Source organism: Narcine bancroftii, chromosome 11, assembly GCF_036971445.1.
Source record: "Narcine bancroftii isolate sNarBan1 chromosome 11, sNarBan1.hap1, whole genome shotgun sequence".
Classification (NCBI taxonomy): domain Eukaryota; kingdom Metazoa; phylum Chordata; class Chondrichthyes; order Torpediniformes; family Narcinidae; genus Narcine; species Narcine bancroftii.
This window is the reverse complement of record NC_091479.1, coordinates 67068704-67082740: the sequence shown is the minus strand read 5'-3', so window position 1 is coordinate 67082740 and position 14037 is coordinate 67068704. Positions and strand designations below refer to the sequence as shown.

At 45.3% G+C, this 14037-nt stretch overlaps 1 protein-coding gene across 1 annotated transcript in view; it reads right to left on the bottom strand.

Moving 5' to 3' along the window:
* dgki (diacylglycerol kinase, iota) overlaps positions 1–13726 on the bottom strand; it is a 115569-nt gene extending 101843 nt beyond the window's left edge. The window contains exons 1-4 of the mRNA XM_069903196.1: positions 13625–13726; positions 9714–9809; positions 5920–5994; positions 2822–2878 (exon numbers count right to left, since the gene is read on the bottom strand). Coding sequence (XP_069759297.1) covers positions 2822–2878; positions 5920–5994; positions 9714–9809; positions 13625–13648 — 252 coding nt within the window. The 5' untranslated portion in view covers positions 13649–13726. The remainder of the gene's footprint in view (positions 1–2821; positions 2879–5919; positions 5995–9713; positions 9810–13624) is intronic.
* Between the last annotated feature and the right edge of the window lie 311 nt (positions 13727–14037).

Genomic DNA, 14037 nt, shown 5'->3' with positions numbered 1-14037 from the left:
TAAAAAAATTAGACATGCAGCATGGTAACAGGCCATTTTGGCCCACAAGAACATGCTGCTCTTGTTGTTGTGGTCATGTACTTACCTGTGTTGGGAGCAATTGCCGGTTGCCACTGATGCAACGGACGGAAGTAGTAGGGCGCATTAGTTCAGAAGGTTGCTTACGTGGGACAGATCTCAGACGCAGGAGGAGAGTGAGAACATCGAGATCACCTATGTGGTGGAGAGGCGATCGTTGCAGGCTTCTGCTATATGTTATTTTTTAAAGTTATTTTGCGGGTGGAACAGAGAAAACACTCACAGATAATATTTTTAACAGACACAAAGGCACCTAGATTCAAAGCTGTAAACAGCATTATTATTGTTCAATTGAAATGCTACAACAAAGAATGTTTACTCAAGAATATGGCCACCTGCCATATTTTGGGAAATTGAAACTGAACCAGAATTGCTCAAGTCAGTCAAGTGATTAAGACACTTGAAGAAAGCATTTTAATTCATCAGAAAGTCAGCTGGAGAGTCGGAATTAAAGTGACTTTGGGGAAGATGGTCACTTTTGCTGCTTCTCCTTGTTAGAGTAGTGATTTGCTATGCTCATTGTAATGGTCACTTTTGACTGACCCATATCTGGGTAAAGAAAAAAAGATCATTCTTGCATTTGGATCGTGACCATTTGATGGTCATTTCGTTTAACCCTTGCCTGGGTTCATGGAAACATCATGGAAATCACAAGTCCCATAACCTCTAAGCAAGGAAGAGAGGAATTGTGAAAAATCATTCATATGAAGCAACTCAACAAGAATTTGTGAGTTTTGAGAAGTCTAGTCTCTCCTACTCCATAATTACTTCTAAACATCAGTTTAAAAGATTTTGTGTTTCAACACAAGATTTTTAAGTCTGACCTTTGAAATCGACTTTTCAGAATCATGCCTAAGCTGTAATGGTTTGGGTAATCCCCACACACAGACACACACGCACATTTGCGCATAGTTGGGGTTAAGTTTAGATTTAAGATATTATATCATTAATAGTTAGTATAAAAATTGTTTTGAAGAATCCTTTGTTTTGGTGAATTTCTATTGCTGGGTGGTCCATGACGTAACACAATGGTTCTCGACTTTTTTCTTTCCACTCATATACCACTTTAAGTAATCCCTATGCCATAGGTGCTCTGTGATTAGTAAGGGATTACTGGTTTGTGGGTGGAAAGAAAAAGGTTGTAAACCACTGTTTTAATTGTACCTCATTGACTCGTTATGTGCACGGTTTCAGAACTCCAAAGGAAATGGGCCAATGACAATTTTTCCTGAAGCAAAATATTCCAGTTACAATTGGGTCTAGAGCAAAGATTCTCAACCTTCCCTTCCCACTCATAGACCACCTTAATCGTTAGGACGATGATTCCCGGTTCCCAGAGGCCAGTCTCTGACAGTCTGAGGCCTTCGGATGGCGGGCCCCGAGTTGGAGCTGCCACAGCATCTACGTTTAGCTGCCTGTGCTTCATACAGTGACCCGATGGAACCCACAGGACACCTGCCTACAGCCGCACGCGGGTTGACCTGCACACTGCTGTGGTTTCCTGCTCCAGCGACCCAGGTGCTCAGATTTCTTCCCACATTCCCACGATGGGTAGAAGCACAATTGATGGCTGTGAATTACCCCTCGTGCAGGTGAGTGGCACACATATCAAGGGAGGTGGGGGCGGGGTGGTTGATGGCATTCGAAGCAAGGACAGGACTGATGGGATTACTCTGTGGGAGCTAGTCTGTGGCCTCAGCTTTGCTTCTTGTGCCACATTAAGCAAGTTGTACCATCGTATTATGCAAAACTAATTCACAAAATTCAGCCACACATTCACCGACTCTTTATCATCCCAGTATCAAACTCCTTGTTCTCCCAGGAATGTTGCTGGGTCACTGTGGTGCACACACTGGCCCAGGAATATTGCTGGGTCACTGTGGTGCACACACTGGCCCAGGAATATTGCTGGGTCCCTGCGGTGCACACACTGGCCCAGGAATATTGCTGGGTCACTGTGGTGCACACACTGGCCCAGGAATATTGCTGGGTCCCTGCGGTGCACACATTGGCCCAGGAATATTGCTGGGTCACTGTGGTGCACACACTGGCCCAGGAATATTGCTGGGTCACTGCGGTGCACACACTGGCCCAGGAATATTGCTGGGTCACTGTGGTGCACACACTGGCCCAGGAATATTGCTGGGTCACGGTGGTGCACTCACTGGCCAGCCTCAAGTTATTGTTCAGCCGCGGACACCTTTACAACTCAATCCTGCCTTGCCTTCACTTTACCATCACACAAAAATACCCTGTAAAGACACACAAAGACGCACCACTAATCCAGTGCCCTGATCAAGATAAGGACGAAAAGCAAAAGAAAGTCCCTTTCAGGGACAACGAGTGTAGGTGGATTCCATCACCTCTTTGATGCCTGCCACCTCCTGTGCTCCCACGAGATGCGTAGCTGCACACCTGTCCATTCCAAGCTCCAGGGCTCCCAGTTATGCTGGAGAGAATTTGAGATCCTTTTACAAAGGCTACTGTAACTCCGAACTAGTGATTCACTCGCCCATAGTTAATTGAATGAGCAGTGAAGGTAATCCCTGACCTATTAGTATCACCAACAATGAATGTGCCAAATGCACTGTGTCCATTCACTGTGGCTTCAGTATAAGCTTCTGGCTCCACTGAAAAACATCCAATTACCCTGCAGCAGGAGGCTCTGTTCAACGTTGTTCCCTTCCCCACCCCCCAAAAATGTGCACAATCAGAGTTTGTGTTTGTAGGTCTTTTACGTTACCTCTCGAAGAGAACGACTGCCCCCTTCTCGGAAGGTTGGCTTACAACGGAAGCTTATCTAAAGGAAGGTTAAAAATTAAACAAGGACAATATTAGGTTGTGTTTCTCCGCAGTCCATCATCCAAGCTCATCCTTGAAAGAGCTTCAGAGAAACCCAAAAAATATAAAATCAACTAATTATTTAATGCATTTATTGCATTCTGGCTTGGGATTTTCCACAAGAGGGATATGCTGTTTTTAATCCACTTGGACAGCTGCTCTGCCCATTCAAGTGCACTGTTCACTGACAACACAGGATGGCTGTCATCACTCCAAGGGAGAGAGGCAATAAACAGGAAACTACAGGCCCAGTTAGCCTGACTTTAGTGGTAGGCAAGATTCTAAATTCCATTATTAAAGATGAGGTTGGGGTTCTTGACACCAGATTAAGCAGGCCTAGTCAGCGTGGTGTCCTTCAGGGGAGATCTTGCTTTGGGCGACACAGTTAGCGTCACCCGGGTTCGGATCCGGCGCTGTCTGTAAGGAATTTGAACGTTCTCCTTGTGACCTGCATGAGTTTTCCCCAGGTGCTCTGGATTCCTTCCACTCTCCAAACATCGTACGGAGTTGTTGGTTAATTGATGGGAATTGGGCAGCATGGCCGGGATCGGCTTCTATCGTGTTGTAACTTTAAAAAAAAAGGCTCTAGTTCTTTGAGCAAGTAACGAGTGGGTCGGACAAAAGAGTAAGTGACTGTTATCTATTTGGAGTTTCAAATTGGCTTTGACAAGGTGCCGCTCACGAGGTTGCTAATTGAGTTAGGCAAACATGGTATTACGGGAAAGGTACGAGTACTGGCTGACGGGCAGAAAGCAAAGGATAAAGGGGCCCATTTCTGGGTGGCGGCCAGTGACAGGTGGTGTTCCACAGGGGTCGCGATGGGCCTGCTGATTTTCATTTTGTATGCAAATGATTTAGATGACAGCGTTGTTGGCTTTGTGGCCAAGTTTGTGGATGATATGAAGATAGGAGGGGTGAGTGGTGTTGATCAAGCAAGGAGTCTGCAGAGGAAGTTAGATAGGTTGGGAGAATGGGCAAAGAAATGGCAGATAGAATACAGTGTAGGGAAGTGTATGGTCGGCACTTTGCTGGAAAGAATAAAGAAATGGACCATTTTCTAAATGGGGAGAAAATTCAGAAAGCGGAGACCCAAAAGGACCTGGGAGTCCTAGTACAGGATTTCCTAAATATTTTTTAAAATGGCGGCCTGCTCTTTGGGCTGCTGTAATGGCAGCACTGCCGCTGACAAAGTCCTGTGGAGAACAGGAAGCAGAGACTATGTGCATCCCCGGAAGGTTCACCCGCCCAGTCCGACTGCCTTCTGCTCCGTACAGGCTTTAAGCAGCCTGTTAAAGGAGCAGACGGTATTTTAAAATCCTGCAACCTCGGAGTCTGGGCTCAAGATGGCGAAGCCTGTCTTCGGCAGCAGCCACAAGGGGTTGCAGACTCCGGGGAAGAGGAGTGCTGGCGCAGCGCACCAGAAAAACAGGGAGGCACCCCCTGCTTCAGAAGGAGAAGCAGAGTAGACAACCCATGGGGATAGTGAGCATGGCGGCGGCCGAGCGAGAGGCTCCAAGGCTGAAGGGCACACAGTCAGCGGGCTGTAGGTGGCTTGGTGCAAGGAACCACACAGGTTGCAGGCTGGTGGCGAATGTAGTCAAGGGAACTTGCATCAGGCTGCAAAATGGTGGAGGCTGGTTCGAGACTGGCTGAAGGGGAACCAGGAACTGGAGCCAAGAGGGTGCTGACAGCTTCCTGATCACGTCAGAGGTTGGGATCTGGAGCTCAGGTGGCCATCGCTTTGAATCTAAAGTCAAAAGGGTGCGATGTACGAAGGGTGTTTGAGGTGGAGGGGGAGAGCACTGAGGGAGGGGAAGAAAAGTCAGAGAAGGGAAGGGGTGGTAAAGAAGAACAAGGAACAGTGGGACCACAGGGGGTTGGGGAATCCCCTCAGTTTGGGGAAAATTCAGGGTGGGGAATCCCCTCCATTTGGGGAAAATTCCTGCTCAGGAATCTGCGGAGGCTGCGGGAGCACTGGAGGAAAATCCATGGACACTCGGTGACTCGGCAGGGGGGTGGGGGGGTGGAATTATCTTTTGTTTTCTTTATCTGACTGTAAGAGGTGCTGGGAAATTTCTGCTGATGGCAAAGGAAATTTCATGTAAATATTACATTTTCAGTTTTATTACATGACAATAAAATAATCTTGAAGGCTTATTAATTTTGAAAGGAACCAAATATAAATGTTGCAGATTTACAAGGGATTGGGAGCATTTCGCGCAGTTTTTGGCCCCATATCTAAGGAAAGTTGAGCTGGTGTTGGAAAGGAACAAGGGGAGGTTTACAAGAATGATCCTGGGGACGAGGGGGTTAATATACAAGGAGTGTTTGATGGTGTTGGAATTTAGAAGGATGAGGGCGAGATCAAAACCTACCGAATATTAAAAGGGCTACATAGAGTGGATGTGGAGAGGATGTTTCCTGTGATAGGAAGAGTCTGGAACCAGAGGGCACTGCCTCAGAATACAAACATACAAGTTTAGCTGCAGTCTACCGAATGTTTTAATAACAGACTCCATGGAGGGAAAGGAACTGTAACATCCCATGGAACAGAATCACTTTCCTCAGGAGTTTTATTCATGATTAAATTTCAGGCAAATGGGAAATGTGAATCAGCAAACAAGTAGGTTGGATAGTTTCAAAATTGCCTCTCCCATTTCCTCTTCCACTGTTTCTACCCATCCTTTTCCCACTCCTGTACTCAAGCCCCTTGAACCTTCCCACATTTGTCGTCATCTGCACACCTCTCCCACCTGCACTTGCTCCAGTATCCCATCACCTCTTCGCCACTCCCCAGACCCTCCCCCATTTTTTTAATGCCCACTTTCTCCCCTTTCCACTTTAGTCTCGATAAGGAGTCCCAGCCTGAAACATCGCTTGACCATCTCCCTCCATGTACGCTGCTTGACCTGCTGGGACACTCCAGCTTCTCTTAGCACATTCCCCACCACATTGACCGGTAAGTATGGAACTAATTCCAGAGAACAGATAGCTCCTTACCTTCTCCAACTGCTCCACGCACACTGTGTGCACAATAATCTTGCACGCTGCACATTTCCTCCTTGGAACCGACTTCTGTAGAAGATAAAAGTTTTAAAAAGGACAATGTCAAAGACAACATAGCCCAACAATAGAAAAACAATCCATCCAAAGCCTATTTTACTCATTATGGTCTTAATTGTTTATTCCCAATAATCCTCTTCAATTTAATCATCTAATTTTTAAATACAGATTTTATAAAAAAAAGGATTTTTTTTTTTAAATCACCTAATTTTTAGAGATACAGCATGGTAGCAGGTCCATCCGGCCCATGAGCCTTCAGGTCCCAATTAACCTACAAAGCCCATGTGTCTTTGGAACGTGGGGGGAAACTGGAGCACCCAGGTAGCTGCAGGGAGAATATATAAGCTCCTTGTAGACAGTGCTGGATTCAAACCCGGGTGGCTGACACTGTAATAGAGTTGTGGTAACTGTGCTGCCCGTAATCTTCACTGGGCACACATATGTCTTCCCTTGCTGCAAGGATCAAAGGTTCTGGAGAAACTCAGCATAGAAAGTAAAACAGAATTGACCTATCGAGCATGCACCCTTCCTTGAGCGCGTTAAAAATCAGGTGGACACCCAAATAAAAGGGATGGGGTGGGGGAAGAGATAGGAGAAGGGGGATGAGCATAGACTAAGGTAAGAGAGAATAGGTGGACACGGTGGTTTTTTTTTGGGGGGGGAAGAGTAGAAGAGAAAGAAGCTAAGAAGTGAGGGGGGAGAGGACTGTAGGAGAAGGAAGGGAAGGGGGTGGGGAGCTGGAGGATGGACGACAAAGAGACGAGGGCAAGAGAGATACCAGCGGAGGGGAATAACGGAAATTGGAGGCCGATATTGATGCCCATCTCTTTGAATATAAGGTGCTGTTCCTCCAATTTGTGATTCTGCACTTAAGTGCTGGAGAAACTCAGCAGGTCACACTGACCTCCACAATCCACTCAATCTTCTTTCATTGGATCATTCTTTGATTACTTTTAATGATCTTCAGTGGTCAGACTCTGGTCAACTCAGTGACTTTCTCTGGAGTTCCATTTTGAGTGAACTGCATGATCTTCACGAAGATTACTCTCTGATTCATGGACAATGGACTTCACTGAAGACAACTGGTATAGGTCACACTTCTCTGGTCACCTCCTAATGTATTTGGTCTTAACTGGGCTTCACCCTGTGATTTAGTGACTCCATCCCTTCACTCTGTGATTTGGATGCAGTGATGGTTTGCTTCTAATTTTGACAGGAGTACAAAGAGCATCAGAAAAGCCCCTTCTACACACTGCGTCTGTGGTGACCGCAAGGCACTCATTTACACTAATCCCACACGTACCCATTTTCCCCCACTTTCTCATGGAGTCCATTCAGATTCTACCTTTCATTTGCTCACCAAGGGCCATTTTGGGTCATAAAATTATACAGCAAGGCCCTGCAGTCCATCGACTCAGACCAACATTTACACTCATCTCAATTTATGCTCTCTACATTCCCATCAAATCCTCTGGCCACTTTTGGTGGTAAACCAGGGGCCATTTACAGTGGTCAGTTATTCCATCATCTGCACAGCCTTTGGATGTGGAAGAGGGGCAATCCCTGCGGTCATGGGAGAATGGGCAGACAGCTCCCAGGTCAGGACTGAACCTGGGTCACAGGAGCTCAGATGCAGCAACTCCACTATTCAAGAGGTCTGGAGAGAGGAGTCTGAACACCAACGCTCCATTTGTGGAACTTCCTGCAGCCAACCATTTCAACTCTCCCCAACCACTCCTACAAATGGCATGTCTGTCCTGGCCTAGTCCATTGTCAAGGTGAGGATCAACACATCATATTCCTTCCTGGGCAGGAATTTTCCCCAAATGGAGGGGATTCCCCACCCTGAATTTTCCCCAAACTGAGGGGATTCCCCAACCCCCTGTGGTCCCACTGTTCCTTGTTCTTCTTTACCACCCCTTCCCTTCTCTGACTTTTCTTCCCCTCCCTCAGTGCTCTCCCCCTCCACCTCAAACACCCTTCGTACATCGCACCCTTTTGACTTTAGATTCAAAAAAAGGTCCCAGCCCAAAACGCTGACCATGGATGCTGACTGAGTTCCTCCAGCAATTCTTTCTGCTGCATTTGGGTGACTTTCATTTACTCGGGAATACACAAGTTACTCTCTGAACAATCCTCAGAGAAGACACTTACTATTTTCGCTTCACTGCGGACCTTCTTTGCTTGCTCATCCTGACCTTACCTGTGATTTGCAGCCACCTGGCCAGGGTCTAGCTTCTGTGGGCCAACTAGTTGTTGGGAAATGACTAAATTATCTGAGTATTGCTCACATGTCACGAACCTCCTGTTTAATTCAGTCCACCCTTCTTCAAAACGATCACTCAGATTTCAAATTTATTGTCAGAGTTCGTACGTGACATCACATACAACCCTGAGATTCTTTTTTTTTGCAGATGAGGCAGAATTACCACTTATTGGCAGTGCAATAAAAACTGTATATAATATACACAAGTAAACAAAACTGACAGAGAGGGAAAAACAATAATGTGGAAAAGTAACAGTCTTTAAATGAGTCCCTGATTGAGTTTGTCGTTGAGGAGTCTGATGGTGGAGGGGTAGCAGCTGTTCCTGAACCTGGTGGTGCGAGTCTTGTGGCACCTAGACCTCTTTGCTGATGGCAGCAGCGAGAACAGAGCATGTGCTGGGTGGTGTGGACCCTTGATTGCTGCTCCTCTCTGATGGCATATGTTCTTGACGGTGGAGAGAGGTTTGCCTGTGATGTTCTGGGCTGTGTCCACTACCTTTTGCAGGGCTTTACACTCAGGGGTACTGGTGTTTCCAAACCAGACCGTGATGCAGCCGGTCAGCGCACTTTCCACCACACATTTATAGAAATTTGCCAAGGTTTCTAATGTCGTACCAAACCTCTGCAACCTCCTGAGGAAGTAGATGTGCTCTCTTCAAGATGCCATTGGTGTGTTGGATCCAGAAAGGAACCCCCGAGATAGTGACTCCCAAGAACTTAAATTTGCTCACCCTCTCCACCTCTGATCCCCCAATGACCACTGGAGTGTAAATCTCTGGCTTTCTTTTGCTGAAGTCAACAATCAGCTCCTTAGTTTTGGTGACACTGAGTGTGAGGTTGTTGTTAGATTGTTTTCAATCTCCATCCTGTGTGCTGACTCTTCACCTCTCTTTATACATCCCACGACTGTGATATCGTCAGCAAATTTGTGGATGATGTTATTGTTGTAGTGAGCCACACAGCTGTAGGTGCAAAGTGAGTGGAGCAGGGGGCTAAGAACACAGCCATAGAGATAGTGGAGGAGATGTTCTTCCCTATCCTCACTGATTGGGGTCTGGAGGTGAGGAAATCCAGGATCCAATTACACAGTGAGGTGTTGAGTCCCAGGTCTTGGAGTTTGCTGATCAGTTATGAGGGGATGATGGGGTTAAATGCTGAATTATAGTTGACAAAGAGCATCTCTGCTGACCTGTCAGGAACCATTGATTTAGTTTGGAAATGTAGGAGATTTTTACTTTATTTTAAACATTGTGTTTGGAGCAAACATATGGGCTCAAGGGTGCGTGTGGGCACTGTTCTATGTTCCCTGAATGATTTTGATATGTTGAAGTTACAGACAATTAATTTTTTTGTAATGATTGTTCTGTTCTCGACAATTGAAATGCTGGGCTTAGTTTATTCAATGAGCTGTTTCTGCTTTGCAAAACCTCTCTGATCAATCCAGGAGCCCAATACTGTCACTTACAGTTATCTTCACCAGACAGTTCTCTTCACCAAGGTAGCAGAAGTCTCCAGAGGCGTTTGTCTCCATCCAAATGTGATCGCCATTTATAGCACTTTCCTGCAAGTAAAAAAAAAATCAGTTTCAATGTTACTTGAACAATGGCTTCTTGGAAGAATGAGTCGAGACAACTGCACAGCCAGGAAGGGTCATTGAACTTCTTGCAGCCATCTATTTACGCATTAAGACTGCTGCTCAATTGTGGCTGAACAGAGAATGGTAAGATTGGAGATTTTCCTCACTTGCCAAAGTTCATCAGGCAACCGGCAACCTGCAGTTCAGGCAGCATCCCTGGAGGGAAATTTTACATTAAAAAAAAAACTTAATTTAATTTTAATGATGTAGCATTGTTGAAGGCATTTCCGGCCCATGAAATCCATGCTGCCCAATTACATCCAAATAACACCTGAACCCTGGACGCTTTTGGAGGCTGGGATAAAACGGGAGCCCCTGGAAGAAAGCCACACAGGTAATGGGGAGAACGTACATAGATAGAAACATAGAAAATAGGTGTAGGAGTAGGCCATTTGGCCCTTCAAGCCTACACCGCCATTTCCCCAGTCTTTCCGTCACATTAGCCCCATGGTCCCCTATTATTTTCTGAAGATTATTCATATTTTCCCTAGTGAAGACCAAACTAAAGTAGCCATTTTGATCATGGCTGATCATCCACTCAGTACCCTGTTCCAGCTCTCTCTCCATACCCCCTGATCCCCCTAGTCACAAGTACTAAATCTAACTCTCTCTTAAATATAGCTATGGAACCGGCCTCAATCACTTCCTGCGGCAGAGAATTCCATAAATTCACCACCCTCTGAGTGAAAAAATTCTTCCTCATCTCAGTTCTAAAGGACTTCCCCTTTATCCTTAAACTGTGACCCCTGGTTCTAGACCTGCTCAACACTGGGAACAATCTTCCTGCATCTAGCCTGTCAATTCCCTTAAGAATTTTGAAGGTTTCTATTAAATCTCCTCTTAATCGTCTAAACTCCAGTGAGTACAAGCCCTGTCATTCTAGCCTTTCTTCATATGCAAGTCCCGCCATCCCTGGTATCAATCTGGTCAACCTTATCTGCACTCTCTCCATGGCAGTGATGTCCTTCCTCAGATGAGACCAAAACTGAACACAATACTCCAGGTGAGGTCTCACCAAGGCCCTATACAACTGCATCAATACCTCTCTGCTCATGCACTCGAATCCTCTTGATATGAACGCCAACATACCATTCACCTTTTTTACTGCTTGCTACACCTGCATGCCCACTTTTAATGACTGATGCACAGTGACACCTTTTCCTAATTGGATACTCACCCCTCCCATTCTTTCCTCCAAAGTGAATAACCACACACTTATCCACATTATATTGCATCTGCCATGCATTTGCCCACTCACCCAACCTGTCCAAGTCACCCTGCACACTCTTAACAGCCTCTACACAGCTCAACACCACCCAGCTTCGTGTCGTCTGCAAACTTGGAAGTGCTGATTTCTATTTCCTCATCTAAATCATTAATATATATCGTAAATAACTGGGGTCCGAGCACTGAGCCTTGTGGTGCACCCACTAGTAACTGACTGCCATTCCGAAAAGTACCCATTTATTCCTACTCTTTGCTTCCTATCTGTCAACCAATTCTCTATCCACCTCAATACATATCCCCTATACCGTGTGCCTTAAGTTTGTATAGTAATCACCTGTGTGAGACCTTATCAAAAGCCTTCTGAAAATCCAGGAAAACCACATCTACTGGTTCTCCCCTATCCATTCTACCAGTTACATCCTCAAAAAATTCAATAACATTAGACAGACACTAATTTCCCTGCATAAAACCATGCTGGTTCTGACCAATGAATTCACCACTTTCCAGATGTGCCGCAATCACATCTTTAATAACTGACTCTAACATTTTCCCCACTACCGATGTCAAGCTAACCGGTCTATAATTCCCTGATTTCTCTTTCCCTCTCTTTTTAAAAAGTGGAGTTACATTAGCCACCCTCCAGTCCTCAGGAACTACTCCAGAATCTAAAGAGTTTTGAAAAATTATCAACAATGCATCCACTATTTCATGGGCTACTTCCTTTAGCACTCTGGGATGCAGACCATCTGGTCCTGGGGACTTGTCTGCCTTTAATCCCTTCAATTTATCCAACACAACCTCATGACTTACACTTATTTTCCCCAGTCCTTCCGTCACATTAGCCCCATGGTCCCCTATTATTTTCTGAAGATTATTCATATTTTCCCTAGTGAAGACCAAACTAAAGTAGTTATTTAATTGGTCTGCCATGTCCTTGTTCCCCATGACCAATTCACCTGTTTCCACATTTATCTTTACTAGTCTCTTTCTCTTTACATATCTATAAAAACTTTTGCAGTCGTTTTTTATGTTCCCTGCCAACTTTCTCTCATAATCTCTTTTGCCTTTCCTGATTAATCCCTTTGTCTTCCTCTGAAGAACACTGAATTTCTCCCAATCCTCTGGTCCAGAGGAGGTTTACTAGGTTGATCCCTGGGATGAAAGGGTTGACTTATGATGAAAGATTAAATCGTCTAGGATTGTATTCGCTCGAATTCAGAAGAATGAGGCTGGTGAATTTATGGAATTCTCTGCCACAGGAATTGACTGAGGCCGGTTCCATAGTTATATTTAAGAGAGAGTTAGATTTAGTACTTGTGACTAGGGGGATCAGGGGGTATGGAGAGAGAGCTGGAACAGGGTACTGAGTGGATGATCAGCCATGATCAAAATGAATGGCGGTGTAAGCTTGAAGGGCCAAATGGCCTACTCCTACACCTATTTTCTATGTTTCTACACATACTGTACACACGAGTTAGCCGCAAGAGCAGGTCACTCAGCTCCTCAAACACGTTCTGTCATTCATAAGAAAATGGATGTATTGATTTGAGCTAAATATAACTCCAAGCATGTTTTTTCCACTGAGGTTAAGTCAGACAAGAACTAGAGGATGTAGGGTAAGGGTGAACGATGAAATATTTAAAGCAGAGGATTTCAACCTTTTTCTTTCCACACTCACATATCACCTTAAGTAATCCCTCTGCCATCGGTGCTCTGTGATTAGTAAGGAGTTATTTAAGGTGGTAGGCGAGTGGGGGGAAAAAAGGTTGAGAATCACTGCTCTAGACCCAATTGTTACTGAAGTATTTTGCTTGAGAAAAATTGTCATTGACCCATTTCCTTTGGAGTTCTGAAACCGTGAATGAAACAAGTCAATTAGAGACGATTAAAACAGTGGGTTTCAAACCTTCTCTTCCCACTCGCATACCACCTTAAGCAATCCCTTACTGACCACAGAGCACCGATGGCGTAGGGAATATTTAAAGTGGTATGTGAGGGGCAAGGAAAAGGTTGAGAACCATTGGTTTAAAAGGGAGTGTTAGGGGGAAATTTCACACAGAGAGTGGAGAGTGTGGAACGAATTGCCAGCTGAAGTGGTGAATGTGGGTTCGAATTCACCATTTAAGAAAAAATTAGATAGGTACATGGATGGGAGGACTAATGGAGGCTATAATATGGCCTGGGTGCAGATAATAGGACCAGGTAGAATTCAGCATGGCCTAGATGGGTGGAAGGGCCTGTTTCTCTGCTGCACTGTTCTGTGGTTCTATGATTATAATCTCAACTCTTCAGTACCAACTGTCTGGGGTAGCCTTGCCCTCCATCTTTGGGATGTGGGTGGAACTCCACACAGATACCACTCAAGATCAGGAATGAACAAGTATCTCAAGCTGTGAGCCAACTCTCTACCAGTTCGGGTGGCCCTACCAGTGGCGATGCAGTGCATCCAAACCCACACCAGTCAACGTGGCCCAACGAGACCCTTACAGTTAATGAATGATCAAATAACTCACAGTCCAGTCAGGGCAGGTTCGCATTTCCCTGGCAGGTCCGTTCCTTGGGATCGTGCTGGGAATCTGCTCAGGAGCAAGGTGCTGGAGGCCTGACCTCAAGATGGCTTTCCTGCAAATGAAGGGAAATATTGCAGCGTTTGCAGACAACAATAATGCAAAGCAACAATTATCTTGTCAAGCAACATCAGTGCCTGCAGCAGTGAACCGCTCCAACCGTGCACTGGCCAGGGAAGCGCCCTTTACACCATGACTACCATCTCTGCACAACTGTCAAGTAGGGGAAAAATATAGGGGCATTAAAATATACAAATTATGCATTCATAAATAATTGTTATGTACACACTGTGATGCAATACCAACATTTAAACACATTAAACTGCACTTTATTACATTAAAATATACATGGAAATGAA